The following is a 14,901-nucleotide window of genomic DNA, read 5'->3' on the forward strand; positions in this document are numbered from 1 at the left end:
CGTTTATATTCCACCACATTAGCAGTAAACTTACCAGCAACATCATTGATCTTTAACTTTCCGAAAAATCATTATATTCATTGAAACCCTGTCATGTACTCATCTGCATCTTGTAACGGTAATTGTCATACCAACAAGCTTCAATCATTATTCTCGAATTTCTCAGCAATTCTACGCCAACAGTTATATATGTACATATAACGTCTATCTCCTAGACTTACACACTTCGAATGTGAAGTTTCTGACAAACACCCTAAACTGCGAACTAGTTCTCCAAATTTTGGAAAAATGCTGATGAAGCAGCAAAACCTGTAAACGACCTTAACAGCCAAAAGTTTGATGATAAAGAATAGTGTGTTGGCAAAGCTCAGAAAAAGAGAAGATTTGGAACTGAAAAACTGATTGAGCAAACCATGAAGGAGGCTGTGGACAAATCAAAAAGACTAAACATGCCTTCAAAGAATCCAAATGATTCAGTGTCTGCTGAAGTCATTAACGAATACCTTGCTCCTGACTCTAAACCTTTGCGGACAAATATTCTTCATCACCTTTCGATATTAGAAATTCTAAGATAACATCGTATCTTTCATTATAAATATCCTTAATATTTCTGAAGATATTTTCATAACTATTCTTATCTGAAATTATTTCTCTCTTCGCAATAACAATATTACGTCAGAAAGGAAACTGTTTTAGTTTCTAAATTCTAAAAGATTCGAATTTAAGATATGAATGTTTTTAAAGTAGTGTTGGAAATTGAAGCACGAGTTAGTATAATATAATGACACTTGATCAACGTGATTATATTACAGTAAGTCATGCTGAGTTTCTAATGGAACGTGATAAAGATTCACAGATCATACCCTCATCATGAACCATGTTACATAACTCTTTCATTCTATTTAACCTCTAAACACATCAGGAAAATATTTTCTTGATGATTCAGTCTTTTTCGGATATTCTGCTAATTTGACAAATCAAATCGTGCTATTACCTTTCCTTTCTGCTTTGTATACTATGATCATTCGAAACTTCATACCTACAAATTCTGGACCATTATTCGCTTGACTGGAAGTCGGGAAGGAAATACAAAAGCATGGAACTCCTAAATATAAGGGAAAATATAAAGCTTGACAACAACACATAAATTACAGACCGTGTATATCAATACGTATTGCAACGAAAAGACACGGGAGAATTAAAAACATTATAACCCCAAGGTAATAGTAGAAGAAAATAACTTCCTCTCGTGGCAGATGAAAAAGAAGAATGAAGGATACTATAGCTAGGAAAATGTCAAGAATCATGACTGGATTTAGCATTTTTACAATCTATCGGGATGTATGAAATAAGGAAGAAGATTATAGGAGTGGTGAAAATAAATGAAACGGAAGAGGTCAATTTATAGCGAAATATCAGACATAGCAATCGAGGCAGATTACAGCATTTAATCAAAGAGGATCATAATTTCCTTGATTACCGGAGAATCAAATCTTTTATAGATTTCAAGGATTATCTTTAAATTCCTTGAAATCCGGAAATCCACCGTGACTACGTCAAAAGTTAAATCTCTATTTCAACCTTTTGTGACAGCTTCACTCGTGCGCTTCACATAATCGAATTGTTTTATCTATATTAGTCAATAATGATAAAATCTACTTTTCAACTCGTATGAGTCATAAAAACATACTTATTGTCAGCCATGACGGTCCCAATCAAATTTCGGGATGAAATTTCTTTAACGGGTAGGTACTGAGATGACCCGGAAATTTCCGACCAAATTTAAAACTTAATCCTTATATGATTTCGACATGATAAGCAAAGTCTGTATTATAGATTCTCAAAATTTTTGAACTAATGTTATATATTCAGTTAACCTTTGATTATTGACCGGCGATTCACTAACATCTATTTGTAATATATATATATATATATATATATATATATATATATATATATATATATATATATATATATATATATATATACACAATAAGTTGGAATATTAATTATTAAAATTAATTATAAATAACTTACAATGTGTATTTAAAAACTGATTCATGTATATTAAATAAAGATATATACATATATATATAATTTCAAGTTATTTAGTAAACGATAGTAACATTCGTTTATTGATTCGATTGATATTTAGATAAGTTAACTAAAATATTTAAGATGAACAAGTAAAACACTAATTTGCTACAGTATTTTCGAATTGCTACAGTACCCGAAAAGATACAGTGTTTTCGAAAACTACTATTTGCTACAGTAAAAATCATTTTGCTACAGTAAAACACTATTTCAAAATGAAAATGTATGTATATTTTACAAATGTTATAAAAATATAATATTAACCTAGATATAAAACGTTTTGATTTAAAATAATATTATTATATATTAAGACGTTAATTTATAGAAGCAAATGACCAAAACACTCGAAAGTTCAAGATACACTTTGATTAATATAGTTTATTGATAATTTAAGACTATATTTTGACAAAGGTACGAATCACGAAACGTAAAGTACAAGTTTTCTAAGCGTACGAAAGAACGTTCTAAAAACCGGAACCGGGACATAAGTCGAACGTAAACGTACAAGACATCGAAACCAAAATTACAAGTTAACTAGGCACGAGAATATAATAAAATATATAATTAATTAATATAAATTATATATATTATATATTTATTTAATTATGTCGACAAGCAAAACAACAAAACAACATGAGCTGTAAAAGCCATCCCATACGATCGCATGGGAAATAGCCTAGATAGCCATGCGATCGCATGGTAGTCTGGGTCAGGTACTCTTTATAAATTCGATCGATTTCTGGATTCTTACACAAACACTCATATCTATATTATTATTATTATTATTATTATTATTTATATTATTATTATTATTATTATTATTATTATTATTATTATTATTATTATTAAAATTAATATTAGTATTAATCTTATTATTATTAGTAGTATTTGTATGTGTATTATTATTAGTATTATACATAAAATACTACGACGAGGTTATGTCCAAACGATTTCAAAACAAGCTTTTCGAACGGGATAGAGGTTATACCTATGGAGGTTATGGGTAATGATCATGGGTATTGTTCGCAAGTCAAACCTAGTGTTTATCATCTCCGTTGCGTCTACGTACTTTCCTACAATATTGAATCACAATATTGATACGTGAGCATTCATATCTTATCTTTTATATATTAATAGTGTATCAATGTCTAGTGCTCGAGTATATATGTTTATGCATGCTTGTATGCTTTAATTTTGTCGTTAGATAGTTTATGATGAATCACGAATTTGATACATATGCTACTTATATAAAGTATAGGATATGCATGTTTTTGAAAAGTTGGCGAAAAATTATTAACTTTTCATTTAGAAATCGCGTGATTTCGATGAACGGATTAAAAGATATGGTCAATTGAATTATGTTTGACGTTAATTGAAATTGTGTTTAAAACTGTAAATTAATATTTAAACAACTTGTCTAAGAGATTGATAAATTGGATTTTTAGATATTACTAATCGAGTAAATAAATTTCTATATAAGGCACGTCTCGCTTTGTTGAATAATTGTCAAAGTTGACTGTCTTATCATGTTTTAAAGCTTTATAAACACTATAATCGGATTTTACAAGTATTGGAAAGCTATGTGAAATAATAAAATATTTTAGATTGCCATGATAATTCAAATATAATATAGCTCTTGAAATAAATAATATTTTGAGTTTGATAAACTATAAATTCGTTCAATTATCAAGACTTATACTAAGATAATAAACATGTATAGATTTAAAGACCATATTGGGTCAGATTGACTTTTGAGATGACTTTTGTTAAATTTTGCATATCGGTCTCGAGCATTAGGATTGTGATACACTATGACCCGACCTAGCTTGTTAGACATGTATTGACCAACATATGTTCTCTAGGTTGAGATCTACGATTATTTTGCTTTTCGAGTTTCGGTCACATTTCGGTTAATGACCTTATGTGCTGCTAAGGTGAGTTTCATTTACTCCCTTTTTAATTGCTTTTGCAATCTATATTTTTGGGCTGAGAATACATGAACTTTATTTTAAACACAATGGATACAAGTACATACTAAATTCTACACCGAGTTTGAACCGAAAATCCCTTAGCTTTGGTAACTAGTAACTGCCGGTTATAAGAACTGGTGGGCACGAATAGTTGTATATGGATCCATAGGGCTTGACATCCCCGTCTGTTCCAGGTATAGAAACCCTAGCCTGAACTATAAAACAGACGTATGCTATTTGAGTTTAGTACACGTTGGATTGCGTGTATTGTACATGTTGGTTGCATGTATGTTAAAACAGGGGTACTTATTATAACGTTAAAGCTTAGTTACCAGGGTGCTCAATCTTGTAGAATATTTTGATAAACGTTTCTGGATGAAACAAATGAAATCTTGTGATCCACCTTTATATACAGATTATGCGCAACATTAAAACTATGAACTCACCAACCTTTGTGTTGACACTTTTAAGCATGTTTATTCTCAGGTTCCTAGAAGTCTTTCGCTGTTTGCTTATATATTACACAAGCTATGTGCATGGAGTCATACATGCTTTATTCGAGAAAACGTTGCATTCACAAAATCATCACCATGTATCTTATTTTGACTGCATTATCAATGAATGTAGTATTGTAAACTATTAATTATGGTGATTGTCTATATGTAGAAATCATCGAACATCAAAAACCTTGGAATTAGATATTCATTTATGGTGTGCCTTTTCAAAAGAATGTAATGTTTACAAAACGTATCATGTAGAGGTCAGTACCTCACTGTGAAATCGATGAATGATGTATTCGTCCAAATGGATTTGGACGGATCTTCACACACCAGCATCGGGTGCGCCTGGAAGTATCGTCTTAACCGCCTCGCGGTATGAACTAATGCAAAAATGAGTTTCTCAATTGGCTTATAGTTGACTTCGCCGTTTTGCAGCACTTTTCTAACAAAATAAACGGGCATCTGCGTGCCGCCTCTCTCCGAGATGAGTACCGAGCTGATCGCTTCGGTTCCCACCGCCAGGTAAATTGTAAAAGTTTCTCCTGAAAGCTTGATATGTTAACGTCAAAATATTCATTTTACAATGGAACTTGAAAGAAAAAAAGTAAGTTGGAACGACTACTTTACCCGTCACCGGAGCGGTGAGTGTCGGCAATGTTCTGATTAGTGCCTTCATTTCTTGAACAGCCTGTTCGGCTTCGGGCGTCCAGTTAAAGTTCCGGCCAACGCTTTCCTTCAACACTTTGAAGAATGGTAACGATCTTTCTGCTGCCTTGGACAGGAACCTGGACAATGCCGCAAGCTTGCCATTCAGGCTCTGCACCTCTTTCTTCGTTCTTGGCGCAGTCATTTCATCAATGACTTGGATTTTCTTGGGGTTTGCCCTAATGCCACACGTCGTGACAACGTGTCCCAAGAATTTCCCTTCTTCAAATCCAAAACTACACTTCTCCGAATTTAGCTTCATATTGATTTTTCTCAAGGAGTCAAACATCTCCTGGATGTCCTTCAAAAGGTCCGCTTCGGTGTGACTCTTGATCACAATGTCATCAACGTATGCTTCAACATTTTGACCGATTTGTCCTTTGAACGTGGCGTCTATCACCCTTTGATACGTTGCGCCTGCGTTTTTCAACCCGAAAGGCATCTTCTTATAGCAGAAAATACCTTAATCTGTATGAAACTCTATTTTATCCTCGTCATGTTCCGCCACTTAGATTTGGTGATAACCTTTATACGCATCGAGGAAACACTTGAAGCGAAAACCTGCCAATGATTCAACCTTCTAGTCAATTTCTGGCAATGGATAATTGTCCTTGGGACAAGCTTTGTTGATATCTTTGAAATCTACACACATTCTCCACAACTCGTTCGCCTTTTTGACCAGTACCGGATTAGCAACCCGCGTCTGGTACTTGACTTCCCTTAGTTTGTCAGCTTGTACCAGTTTCTCCACCTCGTTTTTGAGAAAAATGCTACGTTTCGGGGCCATACCTCGTTTCTTCTGCCTCACCGGGGTCAGGCTGGGGTTGGCATTTAGACAGTGTCCCGCGACAGTACACGACACCCCTGTCATGTCTGATTCTTGCCACGCGAACACGTCAGCGTTGTTTGCTAAAAGTTCGCATAATGCGCTTTTCGTCTCGTTGGATAATGTGCTCCCAATCTGTATAACTTTTTTCAGAAAAGAGTGATTGATAACAACGTTTCCTCCCTTTTCGATGGGCGCCGCCGGTTGCTGTGATGACTCAACTTGACCTACAATCGGTAACCGGTCTGAAAAAACAGTGGCAACACCTAGGGGTGTTGGGAATTTCACCATTCCATGTACAGTGGATACAATCGTACCAAACTCACAAAGTGCTTCCCGTCCCATAATGATGTACTACCTTGACTGACTTCTAACAACCACGAAGTTCAGAGCCACCGTTCGACGTTTTACATTTTCTTCCAGCGTAACGTCAATACTTACCCTACCGAGAGGCCAAGTAGTTTCACCTATGAACCCCGCGACGGGATGTAGTGGTGGCTTCAACTTATCCTGTACGTCTTGGGGTAATTTCAAGAAACAATGTTCGTATAAGACGTCAACTGCGCTACCCGTGTCGACATAAATTCTAGAAACCTTGCAGCGTCCTACCGTCGCAGTTATCGTAACAGGTATGTCAGTAGGGCACACTCGCCAAAAAGCGGGAAATGTGATCGGGGCGCATGCCCATTCTTCCGACACTTCGGCTTTTCGGATGTGACCGGCGTGCCACATCTGTATTATGTGGATGTGCTTTTCTGGAGGCTTATCTTTTCCTCATTGCCAAGCAAACTTTTTCGTGCTGGGAGTGTTGACACTCGATGGTTTGAGGTGATCAATCTCACCCAACTTTAACCTTTCGATTATCACTTTGTTAAGTTCTCTGCAATCGTCGACCTCGTGACCTTTATCCTCTTGAAAAATGCACCACTTATTTTCGTTCACCGCGAAGCGCGGCTGCATTAGTTTCGGTGGCGGGAAATGTTTGCTTACCCCTTCCGTTGCCAAAATTTCCTTTGGAGTTTTGGATAACGACTTTATCAAGCTTTCCTCTTCAGGTGACAATCTCTTAGAACTGTACCGTTCATACGGGTGATAGTTGCGGCGGTCACTAGAATTATGACTAGAGCATCCGTAGTTGCAGCCGCTACTACCGCCGCTGCCCTTATACTTGCTGTTGGCGTGTCCTTTACCTTTAGCTTTGTCATCTTTATAGTTACGGTCCGTTGACATGTGTTCGTCGATGGCAGCGTCAGCGAATTCCTCTGATCGCACATAATCTCTTACCATCTTTACTGCATCGACATACGTTTTTGGTAACTTACGCCGCATCGTTTTTACCAGGGATAAATGCCGAACTTGACAGATCCCCATGATGTATGCAGAAATTTGCTGCGACTCCGGCAAATCTAGAATTTTCTGGCATTCCTCCGTGAAGCGGGTGGTAAAATTCATCAGAGGCTCGCGTGGCCTCATTTTGATGCTATGCGCATCCAAGTGAGTCAATTCTGTGCGTTTAAAGTTCTGGAAGCGTTGCACGAACTTGATCCTAAGGTCTGTGAAGCTGGTGATACTCAAAGCGGGTAGTTTGGCGAACCACTCCCTCGCGACGGACTGAAGTTGTCTCGGGAACATGTGGCATGCCGTTGGGTTGTCCCAATGCTGCGTCTTTACAGCGTGTTCAAATTGTTGCAAAAAGTCTTCCGGATCCGTGCTGCTGTCATACATCCCTAGCGTGAGGGTGGTGGTGAGGACACATGGTAGCGGATGAGTAGCTATTTCTCGAGTGAACTTTTCCGACGTCGCGAAAACTTCAAATTGCCGTTGCACTTTGTGTCCACCCATCATGGCGTACCAGGTATTCAGCATGTTGTCCGCCACGCTTGGCTGTTCGACTTGGGCACTCATGGATTCCAATGCAGCCAGGATCAAGTTCTGAATCAAATCGTTACGGGCCTCCTCCCTGGTTTTGCCAGAACTCTTATCGGTCTCCGACACTGAACGTGTAGAGCTACGTTGTTGAGCTTTAGACATGCCGGTGGACCTTTCGCCACCTTTGGACATGAGTGAGGGTAAAACGAACCCTCCCTTTGCCAGGAAGTGTATGGCTTCCTCGCCGTCGATGGGTTTGAGCTGACTTACGTTCCCTTCTGGGGTTTCTGTCTCCTCTGCATCACGTCGATTGTTTTCATCTTCATCACCGTCAAAGTGCAACCGAGTGCGTTTGATGGAATCATTCGGAGTCTCGAAAGTGCTATCGTCGTTGGGCTTCAAAGGGTCATATGGTTCAAAGTTTATTCCATCTTTCATTTTCCTAAAGCCAATAAAATCAAATATGAGATTGTCGAACTTTGTGGAAAAAGTGAGATTTTATATATGTGAAAACAAAATATAATTTAAACGTTTAAAATTCTCAATTAAATTAGTTGTAACTAGTTATCGAACCCTCGCTTCGCGCTGTGGGTTCGATTTTCAATGTATTTTATTGTGTTTAGTTTGTAAAATTATTTCGTGACTAACGATTATGTCGTTGAAGTGCAACCCGAGTCGAACTAAAAGGTATAACCCGTCAAAGAATTAAATGTTATTTTACATCTCCGCGTTTCGCTATGGAATTGTCGACTTTTAAAAATTTAACGCAAAATCAACGTGTATGAAAACTACCTCAAATATTTATCGTTTTTTAAAAAGCGTCCGTGTTGCCTATAGTTAGTGACATTGTGTTCCTAAAATTATTTCGAGTTTAACGATGTTGTCGGAAAAATTTAACTCGTTGCGAGCGAGAAGATATGACTCGTTGAATATTTGGGTGGAGTTTAGTTAAGATTTTTTATGAAAATAGTTATTTGACACTTTACCCCCTGTTTGGGGGGTCGGTTTTATTTTTTGAACAAAGTTGGGGGCTTTATTTGAAAAATGGAAGTAAAAAAAAAGTGAAAAGACGAAAATGACCCTGGTTACTATTTATTATTTTTGTCTAATGGTTAATATAGTAATGTAGTATGAATATTACTTTTTAATACTAATTTTTTTATTAAAATTTAAATATTAATTAAAAAACAAAAGTTATACTCTGTATATGATATGTTTGAAGGGGTGTTTGAATTTACGTTTTAAAAATTTATTATGCGTTTTAGATCATTTGAATTAAATAACCAGCGGTAATTCTACATCAATGTTGTTTGGATTTGATTATGATGTTTGACAACTCAATAATTTGATAATCGGTTTCTTAGATGTTTGGCAAAATTTGATTATTTTAAAAATTAACATGTAAATATAGTGGGAGAAATATGTAGAAAGTGAAAGAATCAAATAATTAGATAATCACGTTTTGCTCCAGTATGAAGTTACCGGTCTTTTCATTTTCACGTTTTAAGTCTCTTAAATTGCAAACAATTGATTTTAAATCTTAACTTACCAAATATGATTATTTAATTTTTTACGATTTCAAGATATGATAATCAAATACTCATAATGAAAACGCAAAGCCAACTATATGTAAATTTAACATTCTCATAAGATAAAATTAGTAAAATAAATAAGGGTATTTTACATATGTTGCAGTTAAAAACTAACAATGATATTGATCATACATGTATCACAAACCTAGGTCATGTTTGTTTTGCACTTGGTTGACTTAATACAATGGAACTTAATATGAAAAACTATTAAGATGTGTTTGTTTTTTACTTAATAAATAAGACACGTCTTAATTTAAAAATCAAAAGTATTATGACTTTCCATTTAAGTCCTCAGTTTCTAAAAACTACTATATAAACTACCCGCCTATAAGGTTAAATTAGTAAATTTAATTCAGACGCTTCTTCAGCCTAAAAACAAACAATAATTATTTATTCGTCAATTAATTTTTTCATACGTTCATATATATATATATTCAGACAAAAGGACTTAACAAGGAAAAAAAACAAACGGGGCCCTAGATGATTTGCCTCAGTAAGTCAATCTCATGACTTGCCTCAATAAGCCGATTTAACTTCTAATCTAATTTTATTACTGTATTTTATTTTACTTTATTATCTATTTAAGAAACGATACTCAATTTAATGGACCGTGACATGAAAGAATACTTACTTGATTGTAGACAATCAACGATGAAATCATAATTCGTTAGGGTTAATCAATTCCTGAAGTAATATCAATAATCCGATGGAGGGATTTCTTATTCTCTTGAATAATGGTGTTCTTGATAATCAGAGAGAAATAGCGTGATTTGATAATATTCAGAAAACCACAACTCTAATATTTATATACTGTTATTATAGTTATTTTCATCAAATAACTATAATATTAGTTAAGGGTACATTATATCATTATGACATACTTAAAAGGTGTAAAATGAGAAATGGTCAAAAGCTCGTAATAGTTGTACGAATATTTTCTAACATTCTTCCACTCGACCGAATAACCATTTGTAGATAAACTAATTTAAGTTGGCCAAGTTTATCTTAATTATCATAATTTCATATAGTACCAGAGCAAAAAGACACAGCCACACGTGTCGCATTTGACACGGAACCCCCATCAATTATACTAATGGTACCAATATAAAATGTATGATTTATTGACGACTTAACTGACTCTTAGAGCCAAAATTAAAATTCAGGCAGGATTAAAAACGATGGAAATTTGATTTTACCATTTTTCATGGCCTCTCAATTTTATTTTTAAATCTTATTTTATTTTTAAATCTTATTTTATTTTTATAAAAACTTTTTCCTACTTATTGGCCGGAGGTCCACTCGAAAGCAATCTCTCTATCCGCCGAATAGAGAGAGGGATGACTTTCTTTACTTTTGAGAGTGTTTTCACTCTGGATAGAGAAATGACTTGTCTTTATTTTCGGATAGGGGAATGATTGTCTACATCTCACCTCCCCCATACACCACTTATGTGGTATTGGGTTTTGTTGTTGTTGGTGGTGTACTAATATAAAATGTATGATCTCTTCAAGCCGAAATGACAAGAGCATAATGTGGTACATAAATAAGTTTGTCTATAATTGAAACATAAGTGTGCACAATTGAAGTAATAATAGACATAATAAACATTATAGTGAAGGATATTAACTTAATGCGCTTGTGTTATAATTAAACGTTATCATGAAATTATACACTAATTTCAACATTACGTAAGGTCTCAAATAAAACCCCCATTTAGCGACTTGACTCATAAATAGGGTGGTAGACCTTTAGTTAGCGGATCTGCTCATCCGCAAGAATTTCATGAGTTTTAATATTCTCGATACATCTACGTTATTCCTTCACTCTTTCACATACAAATAAATACGTTATATCGAGGTATAAGTCAGCTTCGTTTGAACTATTAATGTTCAAGAAGCTCTCGACTACGTTATTGTCACAATATATCACAATATAAATGAAACGTTTCATATAAAATGATAATAAATTCAATAATCCTTAAAAAAATGTCATGAATATTATCATCAATCAAAGTAACTGTTGTAGAAAATGTAATATAAAATTAAATGGACCTATGTATATGATGTTGAGCTACGTAGTTTTGACTATTTTTAATTTTAGGCCATGTGAACACCTTCCACGCCCCAATATTCGAACATGAAATGATGATCTGTTGGCAAGGTCTTAGTATCATATACATGTGATAGTACGTACTATTTTTTTAACGTTTATATTTTTTTGGAAAGGCAAATTTATTATCACGAAAACACGAGAGAAAGAAACAAATTAGGCTACAGGCCTCCACAAAAGAACACGAACAAGATACCAAGAGATGCAAAGGGTGCATCCCGACTAAACAAACTACATGTTATGCTATGTACAAATAAAAAGCGGGATTGGTGAGCTAAGTTTGCCAATCAAATTTTCTTCCTTTCGATCTTTGTGAAAGTCACTCCAAGGATATTGATTGTATCTCATTTAGAGCAACCGGGGAATTCCGACATTAATTACTGAATAACATGTTGTTTCGGTTTTTCCAAATCAAATACGCACAAATCCAACGAGTTTCTTGCCATAGTTGTGACCCGAACTTTGGGGACCCGTTGATCTCGATATCTTGCAGCAAGACGGCTGATGATGTTGCAAAAGTTTGTCCCAAGTTCCATCAATCAAATACCCTATTCCATATTTCTTGTGCATTTTTACACGAGTATAGAGAGTGTTCAACCGATTAAATCGTCGTCGCATATCGGACACCGAACACTATGCAAGTCGTTCCCTCTTTTATCCAACTCAATTCTCGTAGGTAGTTTTTTCTTACGTGCCCTCCAAGTGAAGATTTCGACCTTCTTTGAAACCAATTTATTTCGCAAAGTTAGGGACCCACCTGCAATTACCTCGATTGTTTTTTGATCAATATTACAAGCTAAGTTATTCACTGCAAAAACTCCGGTAGTAGATAGGCCCCAACGCCATGTATCCTTTCGGTTGTGATCCAGACTAACGTTCATCGATAATTCGGAAAAACTGGACAATTCACAAATCGTTCTTATTGTTGGTTCTCGACTCCAATTCCATGCTGGTACGCCGTGTGCTATACGATCCTCAACCGTGGCTAAATTATCAATTTCAAGCCTGTAAATTCTACGGAAACAGAGGCGTAATTTCCCGGTATTGAGCCAATCGTCTTCCCAGAAAAGTGTTGCACCACCATCTCCGATTTTTTTTGATGAATGAGCTTTTAAAAGGGACTGCAACTTTCAATGAAACCACCTGCAACTGCAATATTGTTCCAAGTACCCGAGTAGTAGGGCCGTCTAAACAATTCGAAGGCCCAAGGTGAAAATAAAAATGGACCCTTGTACACGTTAAAATTTTAAATACAGAAAAAAAAATATTAAAATTTACCAATACGAAAAAAGTTCTCAAGACATGCGTATCAAAGTATTTTATATACTCAAAATATTTGTCCTTAAACTATAACTAAACTACTCCGTATTAGTTAAATAAAACTACTCTCCTAGCATTTTTAGAAGCAAAGTCGTTTATCAGCTCTTTGATAAACATGAGTAAAGATGTGTGGGCTTGAGAAATGTGCTTGAAAAGAGGGAAAAAAATACCCTAAAATTATATAGACTAATACTCAGAAGTTAACTTACTATTTTTTTTAATTAAATTCATTGAACACATTATTTTTATTTACTTAACTATATACTATATATTAAAAAATTTGGACCTTTCAAAAATAATGGGCCCTAGGCGATCTCCTATCTTGCCTACGTTCAAAGATGCCACTGCCGAGTAGGACATATTATTATGAACCGAATCAGTAAAAAGACCTCCATTCGAATCATAAATACTTTTTATTACTTCATGTTATATCACTTCAAGTACTACTTCTAATGTCACTATAATTACAAATGGTAATATCAATCTTGCGTAATTCATATATAAAAATTGGATTTTCTTAAATAGTCTTGAGAGTTGTCTTTAAACTTTTAAACTTGTACATTATTAAAAATCACTCCAAATAATTACCTACTAACTTCAATGTACTTTTATTAATGCTTAAATAGTTTATTAAGTATATTCCTTATGGCTATACTTAGATAAATTCAAAAATATGTAGTCGCCTGATAAGATTGCTCGATTTTATTAAAAATTAGCTAAATTAAGATGAAGAGACTTATTGACACCATATAATGTAATTTAGAAATAATCATCGTAAATAAGATAACTAATTAATAAAACCACTAATACTAACTTTGAGGTTTCTGGTCTAGCGATATCGAGGTAACTTATCAAAATTGAGGTTGTGAGTTCGTGTCCCGTCATAGAATATTTAATAGGTGTGTGTTACTTAAGAAAAACATATCCTTGTTTTGGCTGTAGGCTATAGCGTGATATTCTCTAATAAATAAAATCGTGAATTTGAGCGTTATTACGTGTATATACGTTGCAAAATCATGTTATAAATTATATAAAATACTTTAGCTTAAATTTTACAAAAAAATAAAAAATGCAGTTTACGAGTTACGACTTGGAAGTTGGTTCATTTCCGACATTTATTTCCAAAAACTGCAAATTGTCATTACATTTAGCCCAAAATGAATCAAGTAGCCCATAAGTTTGGAATTGAGTTTTGATTTTAGTTTATAATTTCAAATTGGTTTTGTTGCACCACTCGTCCCATAAATGCTCCATTTTTTTAATTAGTTTAGTAAAATGACACTTTTTTTTTAAATCAGTTTGGGATCACTCAGGGAGACTTAATCACACACGCGTTCATCTCTCGTAGTTGCATAACCTACCCCAACTACTGTCATAAAAAAAACCCGGACCAATCTGAGGACATGGCTGGTAAAACCCCCCTCTCCATTGCCCCGAACTAAGCGAACGGCGACCTGGGTGGATATACTTCAGGTCAAGGATAACATTGAGTGCAATGTTGCAATTCAGCAGAGTCGAACTCTTAACTTTTAGACATGATATTTATCCATATTACGTTAGCTCATGTATCATATTTATTGGGCTTAGCCCGTTTGTCATTCTTAGGGTTATTGGGTTAGAAATAATATTTATCCATATTACGTTAGCCCACATATCATATTTATTGGGCTCGACCCGTTTGTCATTTTTAAGGTTATTGGCTATATATAACCTTAAGAATGACAAATGGGCTGAGCCCAATAAATATGATACATGGACTAACGTAGTATGCATAAATATTATGTCTAACACTAACTTCTCGCTAAGAGGGGCATATTACTACCAGTTGAAGTACAACTTAATGCTAATTATTTTATTAATTAATTTATTTGTCACTCGTATTTATTGTTTATTTTATCAAAATCTAGTCAGCAAAT

At 34.7% G+C, this 14,901-nt stretch overlaps 1 protein-coding gene across 1 annotated transcript; it reads right to left on the bottom strand.

Moving 5' to 3' along the window:
* Positions 1 to 5,849: 5,849 nt before the first annotated feature.
* LOC139869095 (uncharacterized) lies at positions 5,850 to 6,440 on the bottom strand. The gene has a single exon (XM_071857420.1). It carries the CDS (start codon positions 6,438 to 6,440, stop codon positions 5,850 to 5,852), a length of 591 nt encoding a protein of 196 aa, XP_071713521.1.
* Between the last annotated feature and the right edge of the window lie 8,461 nt (positions 6,441 to 14,901).

Source organism: Rutidosis leptorrhynchoides, chromosome 9 (genome assembly GCF_046630445.1).
Source record: "Rutidosis leptorrhynchoides isolate AG116_Rl617_1_P2 chromosome 9, CSIRO_AGI_Rlap_v1, whole genome shotgun sequence".
In the NCBI taxonomy this organism is placed as follows: domain Eukaryota; kingdom Viridiplantae; phylum Streptophyta; class Magnoliopsida; order Asterales; family Asteraceae; genus Rutidosis; species Rutidosis leptorrhynchoides.